The 19,534-nt window shown below is 43.8% G+C and overlaps 1 protein-coding gene across 4 annotated transcripts in view; it reads left to right on the top strand.

The window, feature by feature from the left end:
- Positions 1-1,353: 1,353 nt before the first annotated feature.
- Positions 1,354-19,534, top strand: part of si:dkeyp-72e1.9 (syntaxin-binding protein 4) — a 92,350-nt gene continuing 74,169 nt past the window's right edge. For all 4 annotated transcript variants that reach the window (XM_059654143.1, XM_059654144.1, XM_059654140.1 and 1 more), the window contains exons 1-2: positions 1,354-1,486; positions 15,538-15,611. In XM_059654143.1, coding sequence (XP_059510126.1) covers positions 1,440-1,486; positions 15,538-15,611 — 121 coding nt within the window. In that variant the 5' untranslated portion in view covers positions 1,354-1,439. The remainder of the gene's footprint in view (positions 1,487-15,537; positions 15,612-19,534) is intronic.

Raw genomic sequence — 19,534 nt, 5'->3', positions numbered from 1 at the left:
TCCAACACTTCAAAAATGATTGCATTTGCACTGCTATTTCCCCTCTAAGCTATCCACCATCCCAACTATAATCACTGCTCCTTCACTGTCACTGGGTCAATATCCTCCCTAAACTGACAGAATACCGAATGGCCTGGACAGAGTGGATGTTGGGAAGCTGTTTTCATTTGTAGGTGAGACTAGGACCTGAGGGCACAGCCTTAGAGTGAAGGGAAGACCCTTTAGAACGGAGATAAGGAGGAACTTCTTCAGCCAGAGAGTGGTGAATCCATGGAGTTCACTGCCAAAGAAGGCTGTGGAGGCAGGTCATTGAGTACATTTCAGACTGAGATAGATAGGTTCTTGATTGTCAAAGGGATCAGGAGTTACAGGGAGAATGGGGTTGAGGAACTTACCAGCCATGGTTGAATGGTGGAGCGGACTCAATGGGCTGAATGGCCTAATTTCTGCTTCTATGTCTTATGGTCTTATGGTCGAATAGCACCTTTGGGTCTATCCATAACACGTGGATTGGTTAGTATTTTGGAATGCTGTGTTCGTTTCTGGTCTCCCTGCTATAGGAAGGATGTTGTGAAGCTTGAAAGGGTTCAGGAAGGATTTACGAGGATGTTGGCCAGGGTTGGAGGGTTTGAGCTATGGGGAGAGGTTGAATAGGTGGGAGGTGGGGGCACATCAGAGGCTGAGAGGTGACGTTACAGAGATTTATAAAATCATGAGGGGCATGGGTAGGGTGCATAGTCAAGGTCTGAGGTGAGAGGGAAAAGATTTAAAAAGAGACCTGAGGAGTAACAGTCAGATGCCAGAAAATAACGGCCTCAACTACTCCAGCATCAAACTTTAAAGAAGTAGGAGCAAGCTGTAGAATGAGATCCTGACTGGCCGCTGTGAGGAGCATTGAGAAATAAGGGCTGGATACATGCCAGAGATATAGCTCAGAATTAAACCTGTTCTGTGTGTCAGTTTGAATATGGCTTGTGTATCCGCATGTGAGTTGCAGAAGGACAGCGTGAACTCTGAATCTTGCACTGGCTGAAAGCAAGTAGAGACACTGCAATTAGCGATGGATTGATTCTGCTTCAGACCCTGAGGGATCAACAAGATTTTACTGCAAGAATCCTTCACCTCTCTTTCTTTGAGGACATCAGTGTAACAACAGTGCAGTGCCCTGTAAACAGTCGGCTGTACTTCTTTCATAAGCTTAATCTATTTGTGAAGATAGTGATGATGTGGACAAACTGTGCTAATATCTAGAGGAATTAAACATCCATAAGAACTGTCACATGGTCTGGCTGCTCTAAAGCTTTAGCTGTATGTGTGTATGTGTGTGTGTGTGTGTATCTGTGTTGGCCCCTCCCCCAGCCCTAACCCTTCCTCTGAAGCTGCGTGACTATGAGGATAGTCATGACTGCGATTGGCACAGGAAGGGGGATCTGAACAAGATGCCAACATTCTCAGTCCTCTACAAGGGAGCTGTAATCATCAGCAGGTAATCGACAGGAAACTGAATCATTGCCTATTTTTTTCAGTGATCATTTCAAATCAGTGCACAGAGAAGGCATGATTCCTGGCCTTACAATCATGCGATGGATTAATACTGCTGACTGTTTCTGCAATTTAACTGCAATTTAACCTGCAGCTCAACTCAGTTAGTGCTTCCGTCATGTTGTTATCCTTGTGCTGCAGTGGTAGTGACCCCAGCGCTGGGCCAGGAGACCCAGGTACAAGGTACATGAGTCAGATACTTTACAGACATTTAAGCGACTCTTGGATAGGCACATGGAGGATAGTAAAATGTAGGGTCTGCAGGGTAGATTGATCTTAGGATAATAGATCGGCAAAACATCGTGGGCCGAAGACCCTGTAATGTGCTGCACTGTTCTGTGCTCTATGGTCTATACTCTAAGACCCACCTGCCCCGAAGGTGTGTTGTAATGTATTTGAGAAAAATAAAAACCGAAAGAACTGCAGATGCTGTAAATCAGGAGCAGAAACAGAGTTGCTGGAAAAGCTCAGCAGGTCTGGCAGCATCTGTGGAGGAGAAAACAGAGTTAGCGTTTCGGATCCAGTGACCCTTCCTCAGAACTGACACACTCGGTTCTGAGGAAGGGTCACCGGACCCGAAATGTTAACAATGTATTTGAGCAGTTTGATTGGAAAGTGTCTATTTACTCGTTTTTCTCATTCTGGCACCTCTGGTCGAAATTAATTAATAACCTTTGAAACATCGACTTCTTGTTTATTTTAGGGCAACAGTTTTTACTACTTTGAAAGTAGGATTGGAAATGTCAGTGAGCTTTATTTCAGAAGGAGCTGGGGAACTAATAGCCACAAAAAGCAACAGAGATATCTCTATTCAAACATCAGTGGATTTCAGCTGGTGGAACAATCCAGGGTAGGATTCAAGTATTAAAGAACTAATTCCTATTTAGTAAATTTTAAGAGTCATTGCAGTGTGAGGTTTGGACCAAGCATTAAGTGGGTACTGTGCTATTAAGGCACACGTGTTTAAAAGTCTGGTCTCAGCTTGTAGTTTTAGAGCTTATTATCGATAGTCATCGATTGAATGTGCTTGGAGATACCATAGGGACACCTTAATGTTTAACTCCGCATCACTGATTAAACTGGATTCCTACTGACCGGTGTACGTGACATCCACATTCCTACTGCCTCTGAACTGGTGCAGCGTTCTGGCTGGCTCACTATGACACATTTCAGGAGGGGTCAAGTGAAAAGTTCTCAGCCTTAGCACTGAAAGCACTAATGGAGGTAGTTCGAGGTGGGCGCTTGCCCCTGTATCCAGAGGAGTGGGCAGAATGCCAGCTTTTCCTCCGCCACCCCTCCTCTTCTGTCGCGGTTCGGTGCCGTTCAGCTTAGCCCTCATGTCCTTACCCCATTCTCCCTGCAAACCAAGGTATGGGTTGGGCGGTGGGGTGCTCGTGGCAGCATCTACATGCAACAAAAAGGCACCCCCTTTCGTTTGGTGTCTCCTGGAAAAACGCCAACAAATTAAAGTAGTACCACACTCATTCTTTTTAGTTGATGCCTTCCAAAAATTCTTGGCATGCGCACTCTTAAAAGCAACTGACTCAGAGCAAAACCGTTGCCCCTGAGGATTTTCCTGGTGTATCACAGAAGGACTATAATGGATTCAAGTAGCACCGCACTCATTTTTTTTAGCTGAGGTCCTCTAAGAACTCCTATCAATAGAAGTGTTCATGGTTTAAGTCCAATTTGACTCAAGCCAGAGCTGGATATATTAACTGTTTCTTGTTCCGCAGATGCTGCCAGACCTGTTGAGTTTCTCCAGCATTTTCTGTTGTTATTTCAGATTTCCAGGATCTGCGGTATTTTGTTACTGTTCCACCAAGTCTCTTGAGGTGTTAGAAAACTCCTCCACAAACCTCCAGCAGCTAGGAAAAGCTGAAGTAACTTTAAGTAGTGTTACTCATCCTCCGAAACAAGTAGCCTGCTCCCCGGTCAGCCTCTGAGCCAACCCTCTGTCCACACTGACCCTAACCCAACCTTAACCTTAACCCTAACTCTAACCCAACAATATGAGCTCTTATCTCTCCACTAACTTCATGAATGACACCTTCTGAAAATCCAAAACCAGCTCCTCCTTATCTACTGACTAATTACATGCTCAAAAATTACGAATCAATTTGACAAACACTATTTCCCTTTTGTAAAAGGGGTGGCATGGCGGCTCAGTACCTAGCTCTGCTGCCTCATTGCAGCGGGGACCCATTTCAATTCTAGCCTTGGATGGCTGGCTGTGTGGAGTTTGTGCATTCTCCCTGTGTCTGTGTGGGTTTCCTCAGGGTGCTCCGACCTCCTCCCACAGTCCAAAGATGTGCAGGTTTGGTGGATTGGCCATGCTAAATTGCCTGTGGTATTGCATTCTGATTACAACACGTTATGATGTAAAGCTCAGCTGATATTTCTCAACTCGTTCCTGTGATGTGGACAGGCTTTATAATCCACCCCCTCAGAGGTTTAGAAAGCAATGTTGACTATCCTTCTGAGATGGTAGATGTCATCATGGTCACTCACAATGGGGTTAGCTAGATCATTCAGGATTGAACCACCTGGAGTCTTGCACCATTGAAACGGCACGTCCAAGGATTTGTTTTACAATGTTAAATCCCTGAAATGATGTAGGTGAGCTTCTGCTGCATTGTAATTGCCAGTGGCCGTTCTACACTTATTGGGCTTATGAGATATTCAGGTGACAAATGGGCATCTTTTGAGCCTCCTAAGTGCAGCTTGGTAGTTTTTTTTGGGGCTATCTCAGTGCAATCAGGAGCAAGCTGTGCCTGAATATTCTGTGCCCTCATTAATACCATACAACAGCATCACAGAACCATTCTGGTGCTAGAAGGAGGCCATTCAGCCCATATGCATCTCTTCCTGTAAAGGCCTATTTTGACATCAAACAACCTCAAATAGGGCCTTTGGTTAGGCTGCAGAAGGAACTAGAAATGCTGAGTGGAGAGGAGCTTCAACAAGGTATTAGTCTATCACAAGGTGATCCACATGAATATATGCAATTGCTAGGCTTTGTTTTTGGTGGTCAGTGTGTTGAGTCTAGGAGTTGGGAGGTCATGTTGTGGCTGTACAGGACATTGGTTAGACCACTTTTGGAATACTGTGTTCAAACCTGGTCTCCCTGCTGTAGGAAAGATGTTGTAAAACATGAAAGGGCACAGAAAAGATTTAGGAGGATGTTGCCAGGATTGGAGGGTGTGAGCTACAGGGAGGGGCTGAATGGGCTGGGGCTATTTTCCCTGGAGCGTCAGAGGCTGAGCGGTGACCTTATAGGGGTGTATAAAGTCGTGAGGGACATGGACAGTGTGAAAAGGCAAGGCCTTTTTCCTGGGCTAGGGGAGTCTAAAACTAGAGGTCATAAGTTTAAGGTCAGAGGGGAAAGATATAAAAGGGACCATTGGGATAACATTTTCTTGCAAGAGGATGATGTGTGTCTGGAATGAACTGTCAGAGGAAGTGGTGGAGGCTGGTACAGTTACAGCAGTTAAAAGGCTTCTAGATGGGTATGTGAACAGGAAGGGCTTGGAGGGATATGGGCCAAATATTGGCAAATAGGACGAGATTAATTGAGGATATCTGGTCGTTGGACAAGTTGCAGTGAAGGTCTGTGTCTGTTCTATATGTCTCTGTGGCACTATGGTGGACAGATTTTCATTGCACTTTTGAGTTGCGGGCATAGTTTATCGCAAACTTGTGATTGGAAAATGGATGGTGTCAGCCGCTTCTTATTCTTCAGCGTGATACTCCATACCAGTGTATGACTCGGTGAAGGAGTAGGCCATTCTGCTCCTCCAGTCTGCTCCACTCACGGCTGGTCTAAACGTGGCCTCAGCGCAACACTTCCACCCACCCTCAGTAATCATTGAATTCTTCGTTATTCAGGAATCTCTCCATCTCTGCCCGAAAAATATTCAATGACCACCACAGTCTTGGGAAGGGGCTTTCACAGAATTGCAATTCTCTGAGTCTCGGTCTTAAACCAAGAAACCTTCAACCTAATATCACCTGCTAAATAATTGTTTGAAACTAAATGGATAACTCACTGAACATTTGAAACCAGCTGATGAGCGAGTCTGTAGGTATTTGCTCTGTTTACTAAGTCATTGATGCAGATGGTTTAGCTATTTATAAACTTATAGAGGTCCCAGTTGGGCCATTATGTTTGTTCCATTTTCCCTTCAAATTTTGGCACGAGTTTGTGATGTGGGAGGTCTGGACAAGGCAAAAAATTCCAGCACAAGTTAGGGAACTTGTCAGGAAATTCTGGGCTAATGAATCCCTGAAGGTGAAGCCCCAGGGACGTTAGTTGCTCGAATGGGAACCCGGAGGGCAATGCCATTCCTCTTTTTTGGGTTTTGGGCACACGTTAAAAATGTTAGGAGTGCGAGTGGATTTAACCAGGGACCGTTGACACCAGAGTAAGCCATTCAGCCCATCTGTTCTACTGTTCAATGAGATTGCAGCAAGTGTTGGTTGACCCATGGCCAAGGGTTTGCAGCACATTCAGAGGCATGTACTCCAGTTTTCAGTGCAGTACTGAGAAAGCTCCACACTGACAGAGGAGCTGTCTTGTGAGAGAGACTTTAAAACTGAAGCACCAGTTGAGCGAAAGAGTGCAGTGTTCACTGGCATCCTGGTTAATAATCTCCAATTGCTTTACATCACCACAAATGGTAAGACTGTGAGAAATAGGAAGAGGAGTAGGCTATTCAGCGCCTTGAGACTGCTGTACCATTCAATCGCATCATGGATGATCTGTCATCCCTTGCATCCACTTTCCTGCCCTTTCCTTGTGGCCTGTGATTCTCCGACTGTTCAAGAATCAAGTATCAAGAATATACACGAGGACTCTGGCCCCACAGGGCAAGGGGTTCTGAAGACCCACAACCCTATGAAAGACAAAATTCTTCCTCATCTCAGTCTTAAATTGGTGGCCCTTTTATTCTGCGACTTGGACTCTGGTCCTAGACTCTCCCCATGAGGAGAAACATCCTCTCAGCATCAGACCCTTTTCTGATGAAGGGTCTAGGCCTAGAAATGTCAGCTTTTGTGCTCCTTGGCCTGCTGTGTTCATCCAGCTCCACACTTTGTTATCTCGGATTCTCCAGCAACGGCAGTTCCTATTATCTCTGAGCATTTACCCTGCCAAGCCCCTTAAGAATCCTGTCTGTTTCAATGAAATCACCTCTCACTTTTCTAAACTCCAATGAGTAGAGTCCCAACCTCAACAGCAACAACAAAAACAAAAGTTGTTGGAAAAGCTCAGCAGGTCTGGCAGCATCTGTGAAGAAAAAGATCAGAGAATGGTTCTGAGGAAGGGTCAATGGACCTGAAATGTTAGCTTTGATTTTCTCTTCACAGATGCTGCCAGACCTGTTGAGTTTTTCTAGCAACTTCTGTTTTGTTCCAGATTTACAGCATCTGCAGTTCTTTTGGTTTTTATGGAGTCCCAACCTGTTTAGCCTCTGCTCATAAGACCATCCCTTCAGACTGGGGATCATCCTAGTGAACCTCTTCTGAACTGCCTCCAATGAAATGACGTCTTTTCATAAGTCAGGGGAACAAAGCTGCTCACTGTTCTCCAAATGTGGTCTCACCAGTACCTTGTACAGTTGCAGGAAGACTTCCCTGATCTTATACACTGACCCCCTTGAAATAAGGGCCAATATTCCATTAGCCTTCCTGATTACCTCCTGCCCTTGTGTGTAAGTTTTCTGTTTCATGCGCAAGTTCCCCCAAATCCCTGTGTGTTGCAGCTTTCTCCATTTAAACAATAGTCTGTTCTTTTGTTCTCCCTTCCAATTTGAACAACTTCACATTTTCCCACATTATACTACATTTACCAATTTTTTGCCCAGTTAAATAAACTATCGATATCCTTTTGTAAACTGTTTGTATCCCATGTTCTTTGTAGGGTCTTTGTTTGAGAAACTTGACTTCAATTTTCAGCAATTGTACATTTTTAAAAATTCACTCTTGGGAAGTGAGCATTGGTGTTTTGGGCAGTATTTTTTTCCCAGCCCTGGTCACCCTTGAGAACGTGGTAATGAGCTATATTCTTGAACTGCTGCAGCCTCTGTGCTATGGGTTGACCCATAGCACCATTAGCGAGGAATTCCAGGATTTTGACCCAGCGTCAGTGAAGGAGCGGCGAAATATTTCCAAGTCAAGATGGTGAGTAGCTTTGAGGGGAACTTTCAGGGGGTGATGTTCCCATGTATCTGCTGGACTTGTCTTTCCAGATGGAAGTGAAGTAGGTTTGAAAGGTGCTGATCTTTGGTGGAGTTTTGCTATGTATCTTATAGATAGTACGCACTGCTGGTACTGAGCGTCAATGGTGGAGGGAGTGAATGCTTGTGGACGTGGTGCCAATCAAGCAGACTGCTTTGTCCTGGATGGTGTCAAGCTCCTTGAGTGTTGTTGGGGCTGCACCCATCCAGGCAAGTGGGGAGTATTCCATCACACTCCTGACTTGGGCCTCGTAGATGGTGGACAGGCTCTGGGGAGGGAGGAGGTGAGTTACTTGCCATAGTATTCCTCACCTCCAACTAGCACGTGAAACCTCATGTTTATATGGCAAGTCCAGTTGAATTTCTGGTCAATGGTAGTCCCTGGGATAATGGGAACTGCAGATGCTGGAGAATCCAAGATAATAAAGTGTGAAGCTGGATGAACACAGCAGGCCAAGCACCATCTCAGGAGCACAAAAGCTGACGCTTCGGGCCTAGATCCTTCATCAGAGAGGGGGATGGGGTGAGGGTTCTGGAATAAATAGGGAGAGACGGGGAGGCGGACCGAAGATGGAGAGAAAAGAAGATAGGTGGAGAGGAGAGTATAGGTGGGGAGGTAGGGAGGGGATAGGTCAGTCCAGGGAAGACGGACAGGTCAAGGAGGTGGGATGAGGTTAGTAGGTAGGAAATGGAGGTGTGGCTTGGGGTGGGAGGAAGGGATGGGTGAGAGGAAGAACAGGTTAGGGAGGCAGAGAAATGCTGGGCTGGTTTTGGGATGCAGTGGGGGGAGGGGAAGAGTTGAGCTGGTTGTGTGGTGCAGTGGGGGGAGGGGACGAACTGAGCTGGTTTTGGGATGCGGTGGGGGAAGGGGAGATTTTGAAGCTGGTGAAGTCCACATTGATACCATATGGCTGCAGGGTTCCCAAGCGGAATATGAATTGTTGTTCCTGCAACCTTCAGGTGGCATCATTGTGGCACTGCAGGAGGCCCACGATGGACATGTTGTCTGAAGAATGGGAGGGGGAGTTGAAATGGTTCGCGACTGGGAGGTGCAGTTGTTTATTGCGAACCGAGCGAAGGTGTTCTACAAAGCGGTCCCCAAGCCTCCGCTTGGTTTCCCCAATGTAGAGGAAGCCACACCAGGTACAATGGATGCAGTATTCCACATTGGCAGTGGCTCCCTTATTCGCTCCACACTGCCCTCCAACCCCACCACACCTGGCACCTTCCCCTGCAACCGCAGGAAATGCTACACTTGCCCCCACACCTCCTCCCTCACCCCTATCCCAGGCCCCAAGATGACTTTCCATATTAAGCAGAGGTTCACCTGCACCTCTGCCAATAAAATGCAGAGGCTATGTCAATATTCCTGTTGGGTTTGCTAAGAGTATTTGCATCTATGGTTTGGTCTGATCAGGACCTGGTCTCTTTATGTTTGAATGCCCTGCATTTGTTGTTTGAAATTGTTTGAGACAAGAATATTTTCTGTTGCCACCACATGGTGTCAGGAAATGGGAGGTACGAAGCCCTGTGCTCGGACTATTATCATTTGCCCTCCTTCACAGAGCATGCTCAGTCGCTTAATTGTGGCTCAAAGTAGACACTTCACCAGTAAGCCAGGCTATGGAGACACTGATGATGTTACACCTGTATGGTTAGGGTTACTTTAATAATACATATGTTAGAGGCAGTTTATTTCCACATACTCAAAGGTTTCTTTCCACAGTACATAATAACCTTTAGAAACACAATTGATCTTCACTACCTGACTCAGTTAAATGGTCTTGCGGTTGAGAAATCTACTGTAATCCATGTCATGACGTTGATGGTAGTATTGAGTTGTTTGATACAATCTGTACTCAGATAAGGCATTCCTTTATCTGACAATGGCTGCTATACTTTGTACCGACAAGAAAGACCTCATTGTGATATTTGTTGTGGCGCTGTTGGAAAAATTTGAATGAATGTTGATAGTCATCGTGGTAACATATTTGTTCAGCGTGGTGCACTCTATTGAAAGGGGAGAGTGCTTTTCAAATCGTTGAGTTTGGGAAGAATTCCAATTGTTGCTTGAATTTAAGATTTAAACACTATAATAGCATGCTGCCTACCCTCCCTGACATGGAATTTCCTTGCTTAAGGATTTCAAAGCTCGGCTACTTTTTTGAAATTAAAATGAAACAGGACCATGGCATTGAGGGCAAATGGGAATGGGAGGTTGGGATCTAATGAGTTTTTACTGAAATGGTTGTTATTTTTGGGTATATAGAAGGAAATAGAATTACAAGGCATGAAAACTACAGGCAAAGGAATAAGCAGTTAATGTACCAGTGTTTAACCAGGTAATAAAAATTAGAATTAGTATTAGTTTAATACACCGTCTCTTATTATCTATCAGTTGGACAAAATTCTTTTTCACTTGGCCAAAATCAAGGGCCATTTCAGAGACAAAGTCGAATATCGAGGTATCTTATAGGGACGGAGGCTTTTCAATTGTAAAAGCGAGTGTATAACAAAAGCAGGAGTTTAAAGAGCATTAGTAATGCAGATAGATTTACAAGGATTGCTTTATCTGCCTGCGTGTTTCCTCAATGTTATTTATGCGTTTGTGAGCTTTGCTACATTCTGCGAAAAACAATTTTATCTATAGATTACAATCAGCTTCGTAGGTTGCTGTCTTTCATGATAGATCGCACCACCTCCCCTCTCAGTGTGTCCTGCAGTAATCATAACAGGTGAACGACTGAACCGATTTCATTGATATGCTACTCAGCTTTTAGTTCCCCTCTCACATTTTTCAGTGACTTTTACAGGCAAAGAGATGTCATGGCAACAGGAAACAGGGAAAGGTCAACCTTACAGTGATGTCCACATCCTGGAAAATGAAATGAAAAACCCAATGACTGTGATGGTATCTTTGTTAAAATTTGTTGATTATGTTTGCTTTTCGTAAACAGTATCTTACAGTGTGACCTGAGTTATCCTTTAATTGCAGACCTTAATCTTCTCTGAGTTGATAATGATGTCAGTCTGTTCCAGCCCTTGCTCTGTACAGAATTAGACTGATATTTGCTTCAATCTCTCTAGTACCACCCTCTCCCAGTCTCCCCGTGTCTGTGGGGGTTTCCTCTGGGTGCTCCAGTTTCATCCTGCAGTCCAAAGATGTCCAGGCTAGGTGAATTGGCCATGCTAAATTGCCTGTAGTGTCCAGGGATGTGTAGGCTATAGGGTTTACTCATACCAAATGTGGAGTTATGGGGATAGGCTGGGGGTCTGGGTGGGATGCTCTTTGGAGGGTTGGTGCAGACTTGGTGGGCTGAATGGCCCATTTCTGCACTGCAGGGATTCTGTGATACCAAGAACAAGCTTTCGTTTCCATATTGAGATTTGCTGACAGTTAGTTTGTGTGGTAAGATCACAATCCATGCCAGGTTAGGCTATTAACAAGGTGTTTAACACGCAATGATAAACGTAAATTGGGAACACACTGTTGCCTAGCAAAAATCTCACCATGCCACTTAAGAATAGTGAACAAGATGTGGCAAGATGATCTTGACATCAAGATGAGAATCAGTGAGCATTGCACCCAATTCTGCCACACCCCTCACCGTAGCCCACATCCCTCAGAGCCCAGTGAGATTACATCCGTTTCCAGAATCAGTTCCCTCTGGGTTGGAATTTTATTGAAAATAGAATATTTACATTTGAGCTAATTCTGTAAGTAGCCTCAGAACCTGATTTATGAACAATAAATAGGTCTGTGACTCCAAGAATTTAATTCAATCACTAGTTTTATTTGTCTATGCTGTCCATCTTTAGGCTTTTTAGACGTGACTAATCTCCGCAAACAGAATCGTGGAATTGTTTTAAAATTTCAGGAAGACCCACCTTTAGTTTATGAGCCACTTTGATTAAAACATTGGCTGGAGCTACTTTTCAGACACATTCTTGTCAAATCGTTAGTTGTCTCTAATGAAGTTTTTGGAGGGCAAGCGCAGTTTAAGAAATCTTACTCTCCAGGCTGTCTGCAGCTTTCGCACGGGCAATGTTGCAGCCCGCTGCCCTGATAAACCCTTCTCTCTCAACTTTAGTTAACATGTCGCACGTGGAAACAGTCACAGTTAGTGATAGTGTGTTGCAGTTCACTCAGGGAGCCTGTGTTGCTGTGGTGACGTTCGCTTTTACAAGCATGTTGTGGCCTGAAGCCATGGATAGTTTCTCTGGACTCTCTAATCTTCTTTCCATTCTCATTTATTCACCAAAGCAGCAAGCAGGTTCAGTAGTAGCAAGAATCATACAATTAGACAGTACAGAAGAGGCCATTCGGCCCATTAAGTCTGTACCATCAAAGATGTCCTACTACCGACATCAGTTTCACTTTCCCCTGCTGGGTCTATAGCTTGGATGGTTATGACATCCTCATCCAAGTACTTTCTTAGACATTGTGGGGGTTTCCTGGTGGTTTGGAAATGTTTCCGTCTCATGGGGATGTCACTATTTATTCCTTCGGGAAAAGAAACAGCAGCGCGGTGTAGTTGTTTCCAGAATGTTCTCAGAGCTGCCCTGTTCCTCAGGACCCTGTAGCACAAACAAAATGGCACCATCAATCTGTGCCGAGGTGTAGGGAGGGGAGAAGCCTTGCACTTGCGAGGAAAAATCTGGGCCTGGTCTGGGAAGAATGCAGTTGGCACTGGAAGAATTTTAACAAAAGTAATGGACATGGAGAGATGCTGCAGAAAGCTGTAACACGAAGGGAGTTGAAGTATTTGCACGTAGAACACACTAGCCAGGTACAGCAGGTTATCAGGAAGCTAATGGAAGGCTGGCCCTTATTTAGAACGTAGGACATAGAACAGTACAGCATAGTACAGGCCTTTCGGCCCAAAATGTTGGGTCAAACTTTTATCCTAAACCTAAGATCTATTTAACCTCCACCCTGACCAAATGATATCATCCATATGCCGATCTAATAGCTGCTTAAATGCCCCTAATGAGGCCAACTCTACTACCCTCTCCGGCAATGCATTCCACGCCCCGAGCACTCTCTGAGAAAAGATACAACATAGAACAGTACAACACAGTGCAATTTCAAAGCAATTGGAGTATAAGAGTACAGAGGTCTTACTGCAACTGTACAAGGTGCCGGTGAGACCACACCTGGACTACTATGATGCAGTTTTAGTCCCTTTATTAAGGAAAAGTATCATTTCATTGGAGGCAGCTCAGAGAAGATTTGTTAGGATGATCCCCAGTGTGGAGGGACTTGTCTTATGAGTGAAGGCTGGAGTTTAGAAAGGTGAGAGGTGATCTCATTGAAACTTAACGGATTCTTAAGGGGCTTGAAAAGATACAGGATGTTTCTCCTCATGAGCGGGTCAAGGACCAGAGGGCATAGTCTCAAAATAAGGAGGCACCAATTTAAGATTGGGATGAGGAGGAATTTCTTCTCTGAGAGGGTTGTGAGCCTTTGCCACAGAGAGCTGTGGGGCCAGAGTCCTTGTGTATACTTAAGCATTGAGAAAGACACCTTCTTGATCAGATGGGGAGTCAAAGATAATGGGGGGAAAGCAGGAAAGTGGATGTGAGGGAGATCGGATCAGACTTGAAGCTGTTGAGTGGAAGAGCAGGAGCCAAATGGCTTATTCATCATCCTATTTCTTATAGTCTCATTGCCTTAAAGAGTCTCTTGACCAATAATAATCATGCCTTGTGTCAATGTTAATGTTGGCTGTGTTCAGGGAAGAGGTGAAAATCCCTTGAATGCTGAAAAAATCAGCTCCTGAATTCACTTCTGCCCTTCTCTATTAGAAGAGCAGTTCAGAAATGGACAAGGATGTGTAGTCAGTGTGCACTCACTGACAGATTGTTCTAACTATATTAGAACCATTTTAATATGATTTAATTAATGTTAGACTTCTGCGACAGGTTAATTTGTTCCTCCTTTGTTAGTATTTACTTAGCTCCAGCTTATGGGCGACTGAGCAACATATCCAATTTTTCTTTGGAATTTTCTATACGATCAATAAATGAAAAAGAGTGCTCACTGATGAAGGGTCTAGGCCCGAAACGTCAGCTTTTGTGCTCCTGAGATGCTGCTTGGCCTGCTGTGTTCATCCAGCCTCACATTTTATTATCTTGGAATTCTCCAGCATCTGCAGTTCCCATTATCAATGAATTTCGGCGTAGGTTTTAATAATTGTGAGCAGCCAGGACTGCAACATTCCTTATTTTCTCTCAACTAACAAATCTCAGCGGACAGCATTAAACCTCCAACTCCACTGCTAAAGTTTGTTTGGAAATATCTTAGAAACACAAACCTAAAATTCAAGATGAGACATCACTCATTTAAATTAAAGAAAAACTCACCGAATCAGTGTGCGGCAGAAAGGTGGCAAGAAAGGCAAACGATTGTGTTTTATAAACATTTGAAGGAGTTCTGATCTATTTGAGGAGCAATGGAAGAAATTTATGAATAAACACATGATGCTAAGAAAGGTACAAAAGGAGGTCTTTCAGCTCCTATTTCTCTGCTGCCCTATAATGATGTGTCAAGCCTCATTTCTCAATTTCCAACTCTTCTCCCATAACTTTAGTAGGTTGCAGCATTTCAAGTACAGATCCAAGTATCTTTAAGTGCTGCATGGGTTTCTGTCTTTATCATCTCTGCAGGCAGTGAGTTCCAGACACTCAACCTTGTCAGAGTAATGGACATTGCCCTCCAGATTGGTTCACACCTCCTAAGTTAAGTCAATTACTCATCTCCTTGTGAAGCCAATCAGGTCCTTCCTGTTCACTCTATCCAGGCCCCTTATACCTCAATTAAATCTCGCCTCATCCTCCTCTGTTCCAGAGAAGAGAACGACAGCCATAAAAGCCTTCTTTCCCACAAACATACACTTTATTCGCAAACTTTTGTATAAGGAACATTATTGTTGTGATTGGGTCAGTTGGATCTCATGGCTATGATTCGGGTTGTTACCCAGGGCCAATCAGGGAGCCCTGGCTGACAGATATATAAAGGAGATTCATAGTCTCCTCAGTCTAGGGACTGGCTGTGAGCTGGCTGATCGCAGCCCATGAAAAGGTATGCATGTGAAAAAAAACAGGGTGACTTTTTGATGGGGTACTGGCCTCTGTGTGCTGTTGTTTCAATTACAAAACATTTGACTTGAATATTACCGAATTTGCAAGAAAAGTCAACTTGACTCCCTACGGCATGATCCACTCAATAGAATTGCAGTAGTCTTAATATTTACAATGCAGTACATTCCCTGTCAAACACGTTGCCTGAGGGCAAAAGTTTCGAATTGGAAATGACCACAAGTGCGATAGAAATAGATTTTTCTCTATGCAGCATGTTGCATTCTGAGATGGTTCACAGCCAGAAGCCTGCACTCCTGGCTATATCCTCAATAATCTGTGTACCATTGCACCCCAATTGCAAGATGTCTCCAAGCACTTTTCGCATTGAGATAATTCTGGAGTATTGTCATTGTCCTAATGTGGATTTGATGGTCGAATCGAGGATTTAGCGTTTTGGAGTTGATCCAGATCGGATGGCCTCCTTTCAGCTTTTTATCAGTTCAAATTTAAATGTCTAATTACTGTCGCTCTGTTGATAGGGCTAATGACTTCTGAGGACCTGCACTCCTGCAGAATCCACTGGCCAAGAATAGTGACGATCTCTCTCAAAGTAAAGGTATCTTTGTTTCGTTGGAAGTCCAATGTGCACTAAGTGTAACTGTTTCTTTCATTCTAGGACAGTACTGGGGCCCTATGGAGTAGACCGAAGAGTACACTGTGTAGATTTCACAGACTGTGAGAATGGACTGGGTAAGTGACCCTGTGAAACTTTCCTTCTGCAATGAAGCTGTGGAACACTTAATGGGGAAGAGAATGGGCTTTAGACCTTGTGCATTTGTGTTATACTCATTAGGAAAGTGCCCCTCTTTTTTTCTGAATAACAAGGCATTACAGCAAGCTATGTGACATTCTGAAGTGCTATAATGCAATCGTGCTCACTACATTTGATGACTATATCTGTTATCCTCCTATTACAGCATTGGAGAAAATCTTCCCCCATGTTTTTCACTGGAAGGTGTTTTTACCTCTTCCCCAGTTTCACTTGGTCTTCTCAAATCTTGTCTCCCACGGGGATTTATTTCAGATTAGTTGTGAGGGCCACAAATGCAAGTCACACTCTGGCGCTTTGACCAAGAGGTCCATGTTCCCATGTGACCTGCCAGTGCTGGATTATTTGACCCCGCGGGCCCCTATTCTAATATGAATTCCATTCGAATCCAAAGTGCCCACACTCCCAGCAGACATTCCTGGATCAACATTGTAAGGCAAACCCACTTCCTTTTCCAATCCAACAAACGCAAAGACCAAAGCAATGTCTTCACTGCTAGAAAGAGAAGCTAATCAGCACGGACCAGGGGCCCCCAGTGTGCTGCAAACCGCTGTGACTATTGGTCGAAGAGTCTTATCAATAGCATTAAGTCTTATCAATACTGGAATCTGAGATCCAGGTTATATCTGGTGGTCCATCTGAGGATGGCTGCATTTCAGTCGCAGATCATCAGGAAGCTATGATAATGATCCTGAAAGATAGGTTCACTCTTCCATCTGTCAGAGCACAAATTGTTCGAGTCTATACTAAATGCATAATTCACTATGCAAATTTCATTGTATTCTAATAATCCCAGGAAGAGTCAAATATGAGAAAGTGGTGAGGTGGGGCGGCTCTGAGTGGGCTTCCTGTTGTTTGACCTTCACTGTAACTGATTTGGATTTATAAGCAGAGGCACTCAGCATAGAAGCAGTAGTCTGCACACGTAGCTTGGGAGCAATCTGAACAAACTATTGCTTAACTTTGATTCTCCTTCAAAGTATTTTTTTCCCATTTTTCTTCACTCTTGGTCTTTAGTAATTGAGAGCCTTGCTCCCTGCCAGCATCTATCCATTAAAGATCAACATGTCAAAGATGACTCTGTCCTAAATATTATCATCTTTCTTCACATCCTTACCTAAAATTAGGATCTTGTTACGTAGACCACAAAGCATGAACCAGCATGTGCACAGAAGGTGCAGCCACAAGCCTCATTTAATAAAATAATTTAATTTGTATTTTGTTCCTTGACTCTGCTTCTCAGACCAGCTGGGTTTTTTTCAGTAAGGCTGGTGATAATGAATCAGAGTGGCCTAGGGGCTCAGTCATAGTGTCCCTAGCTCTGAGGCAGGAGACTGAAGTTCAGGTCCCATTTTCTCCAAAGCAGTGCGGTAATATATCTGGACAGACTGATTAGCAAATATCTGAATCAATATGGTCTGGAGATTTTACACTGGTTACTGTTGATCTAACCATTAATGACAGGTTTCAATCAATTTTTTCTCACGTACAAAATGGCTTTTATTCATAAATCTGACTTTAAACAAGAAATTACTTAATAAGGATCGCGAAGAAATTTAAATTGAGAAAGATGACCACTCCTCGATGAATTTTGAATTTATCAGGGAGGGAGACATGTGCACAGGAAGACTGATATTATATAGGAATAATCAAGGAAAATAAAGGAAATCTGGTAATCCTGAGGAAGTTCTGAGGTCACTAGACCTGAAGCGTTAACTCTGATTTCTCTCCACAAATGCTGCCAGACCTGCTGAGTTTTTCCAGCAATTTCTGTGTTTAGTTTCTGATATGCAGCATCTGCAGTTCTTTTTGGTTGGTATTGAAATCCTGTGCTGTTCTGGCATCTGGCAGTGAATGACACACTGCAATCATTGGCCGATTAAAACATAGGCAGCAACGACCTTGTGCATCTATAGAAGGCATCTAATACAAGGAAACAGATGATGCTGATATCATGTGGGCCAGGGGTAAGATAAATCAGATCAGTCAGATCTGTTATAATTGACCTTAAGCTGTTGAATTTATCGCAGGTGTTAGCAATCCCAGTCTCGCAATTAGCTTACTTGCAAAACACTGATTAGCACCAGATATCACCGCATAAAGACAAGTATTTATTGAGTGAAATATTTGATTATCTCTTTTCCTACATTCACACTGCAGACCCTCTTTTTATGTTTGGAATTGAAATATGTTAATTTGGGATTTCATTTTTCAGAAAGTGCGCTTGTCAAGGTTTGCAGTGTCAAAAATTTGCGCCACTTCAACCAGTGAATTGACTCGAAAAATTTAAAAGCTAATTTAGTGTTTCTTTTACTGGTGGGAAGTCAGTCGGCAGTGTTTGAATCAGAGCTTTGGACCTCATTTCAGGGCTGGTGTGTAAGTTCCTAATTCATCTCATGCGAAGAGCAGCTGCAACCAGCCCAGGGTGAAAAGCCAGGCACAAGGATGTGTATCTGTTTTAACGCTTTAGCCCATTTTAGTGCCACCTACACATTGTACAACTGTACACAGTCCCCTCGTGCATTCAGCAAAGACTGAAGCAAAGGACCCATTTATCCCAGAGCCTGACTGAATAACTCATGGGTAATCCTTTAGCATCCTGTAAAGTCTTAATCATTCTCCGACCTCTAATATCACAGGCAGTGAGTTTATTGTTTCTGTTGGAGATTTCCGCCACCTTCATTTCCACTGACGTGTAGTGGACAGCAGTTTTCACTGTCTTAAGCTGTGCACAGTACCTATCCCTATATGCGAGTCTTGTGTTGTTTCAGTTGGTTAATATATTTACTCTTAAGCCTGATTAATCCTTCTAGATGATCAGCTAACCTCCTTGGTTTGGTTAAACCGTGTCCCCCTTTGACATTAGGGACATTCAGTTTAGTTTGGGAACATGGTCAGCATGGATGGGTTGGACCGAAGGGTCTGTTTCTGTGCTGTATGGGTCTATCAAAGAATAAAGATTTTAAAAATGCGTAAGGATATATTTGGACAGTTGATGAAAAGCTTTAGAGTGTTATCAACCTCAGCACGTTCACACACACTCTCAAAGGTATTTTAATTTGTAAAAGTTGAAGGGAAGAAATATTTTACAGCTCTACCCACGTAGCAATCGCAGATGGAACAATGAAGTAGATTATTTAACTTCGCTTGCTTCACATTTGATAAAAAAACCCAACATCCCCGCAGTCCATTCAGTAACTGAATCATGGCTGTTTTAGTGAAATCACCTCAGCGAAGTATAAGACTTTATCTGGATTGCACTCCACTCATTATCTTTCCTAACTGAGCTCCAGAGAGAGTCACTAGAAAGTATTGGACAGTGGAATAAAGTACAGAGCCCTTTACACATTTAAAGATTGGATAGGTTGGGCTTGTACTGAAGGCTAGATCGACTGGCCTTGTACTCAGTGAGATTAGAAGAGTGCGGGGTGTCTCATAGAAATATACATGAAATCCTGATGGGACTGGATGGCTTGTCGTGTAAATAATGTTCCTGATGTTGGAGAAGTCCAGAACCCAGGGTCACAGACTAAGAATAAGGGGTAAACCCTTTCAGGACTGAGATGAGGAGTGTTGTGAACTTGTAGAATTCTCTCCCACAGGAAGCTGTGGGGGCCAGTTCATTAGATATATTCGAGATGGAGCTGGACATGTCCCTTGTGGCTAAAGGGATCGAGGGGGATTGGGAGAGGGCGGGATAGGGATACTGAGATTGCATGATCAGCCATGATCGTATTGAATGGTGGTGCAGGCTCTAAGACCAAATGGACTGGCCCTTGCACCCATTTTCTATGTTTCTATGTTTAGTGGTGGGCTGACTATGGAAATCACACTCAATTGATGC

This window comes from Stegostoma tigrinum, chromosome 23, assembly GCF_030684315.1.
Source record: "Stegostoma tigrinum isolate sSteTig4 chromosome 23, sSteTig4.hap1, whole genome shotgun sequence".
NCBI classification, from domain to species: Eukaryota; Metazoa; Chordata; class Chondrichthyes; order Orectolobiformes; family Stegostomatidae; genus Stegostoma; species Stegostoma tigrinum.
Note: the sequence above shows the minus strand (reverse complement) of the source record. Positions and strands in the feature narration are given on the sequence as shown.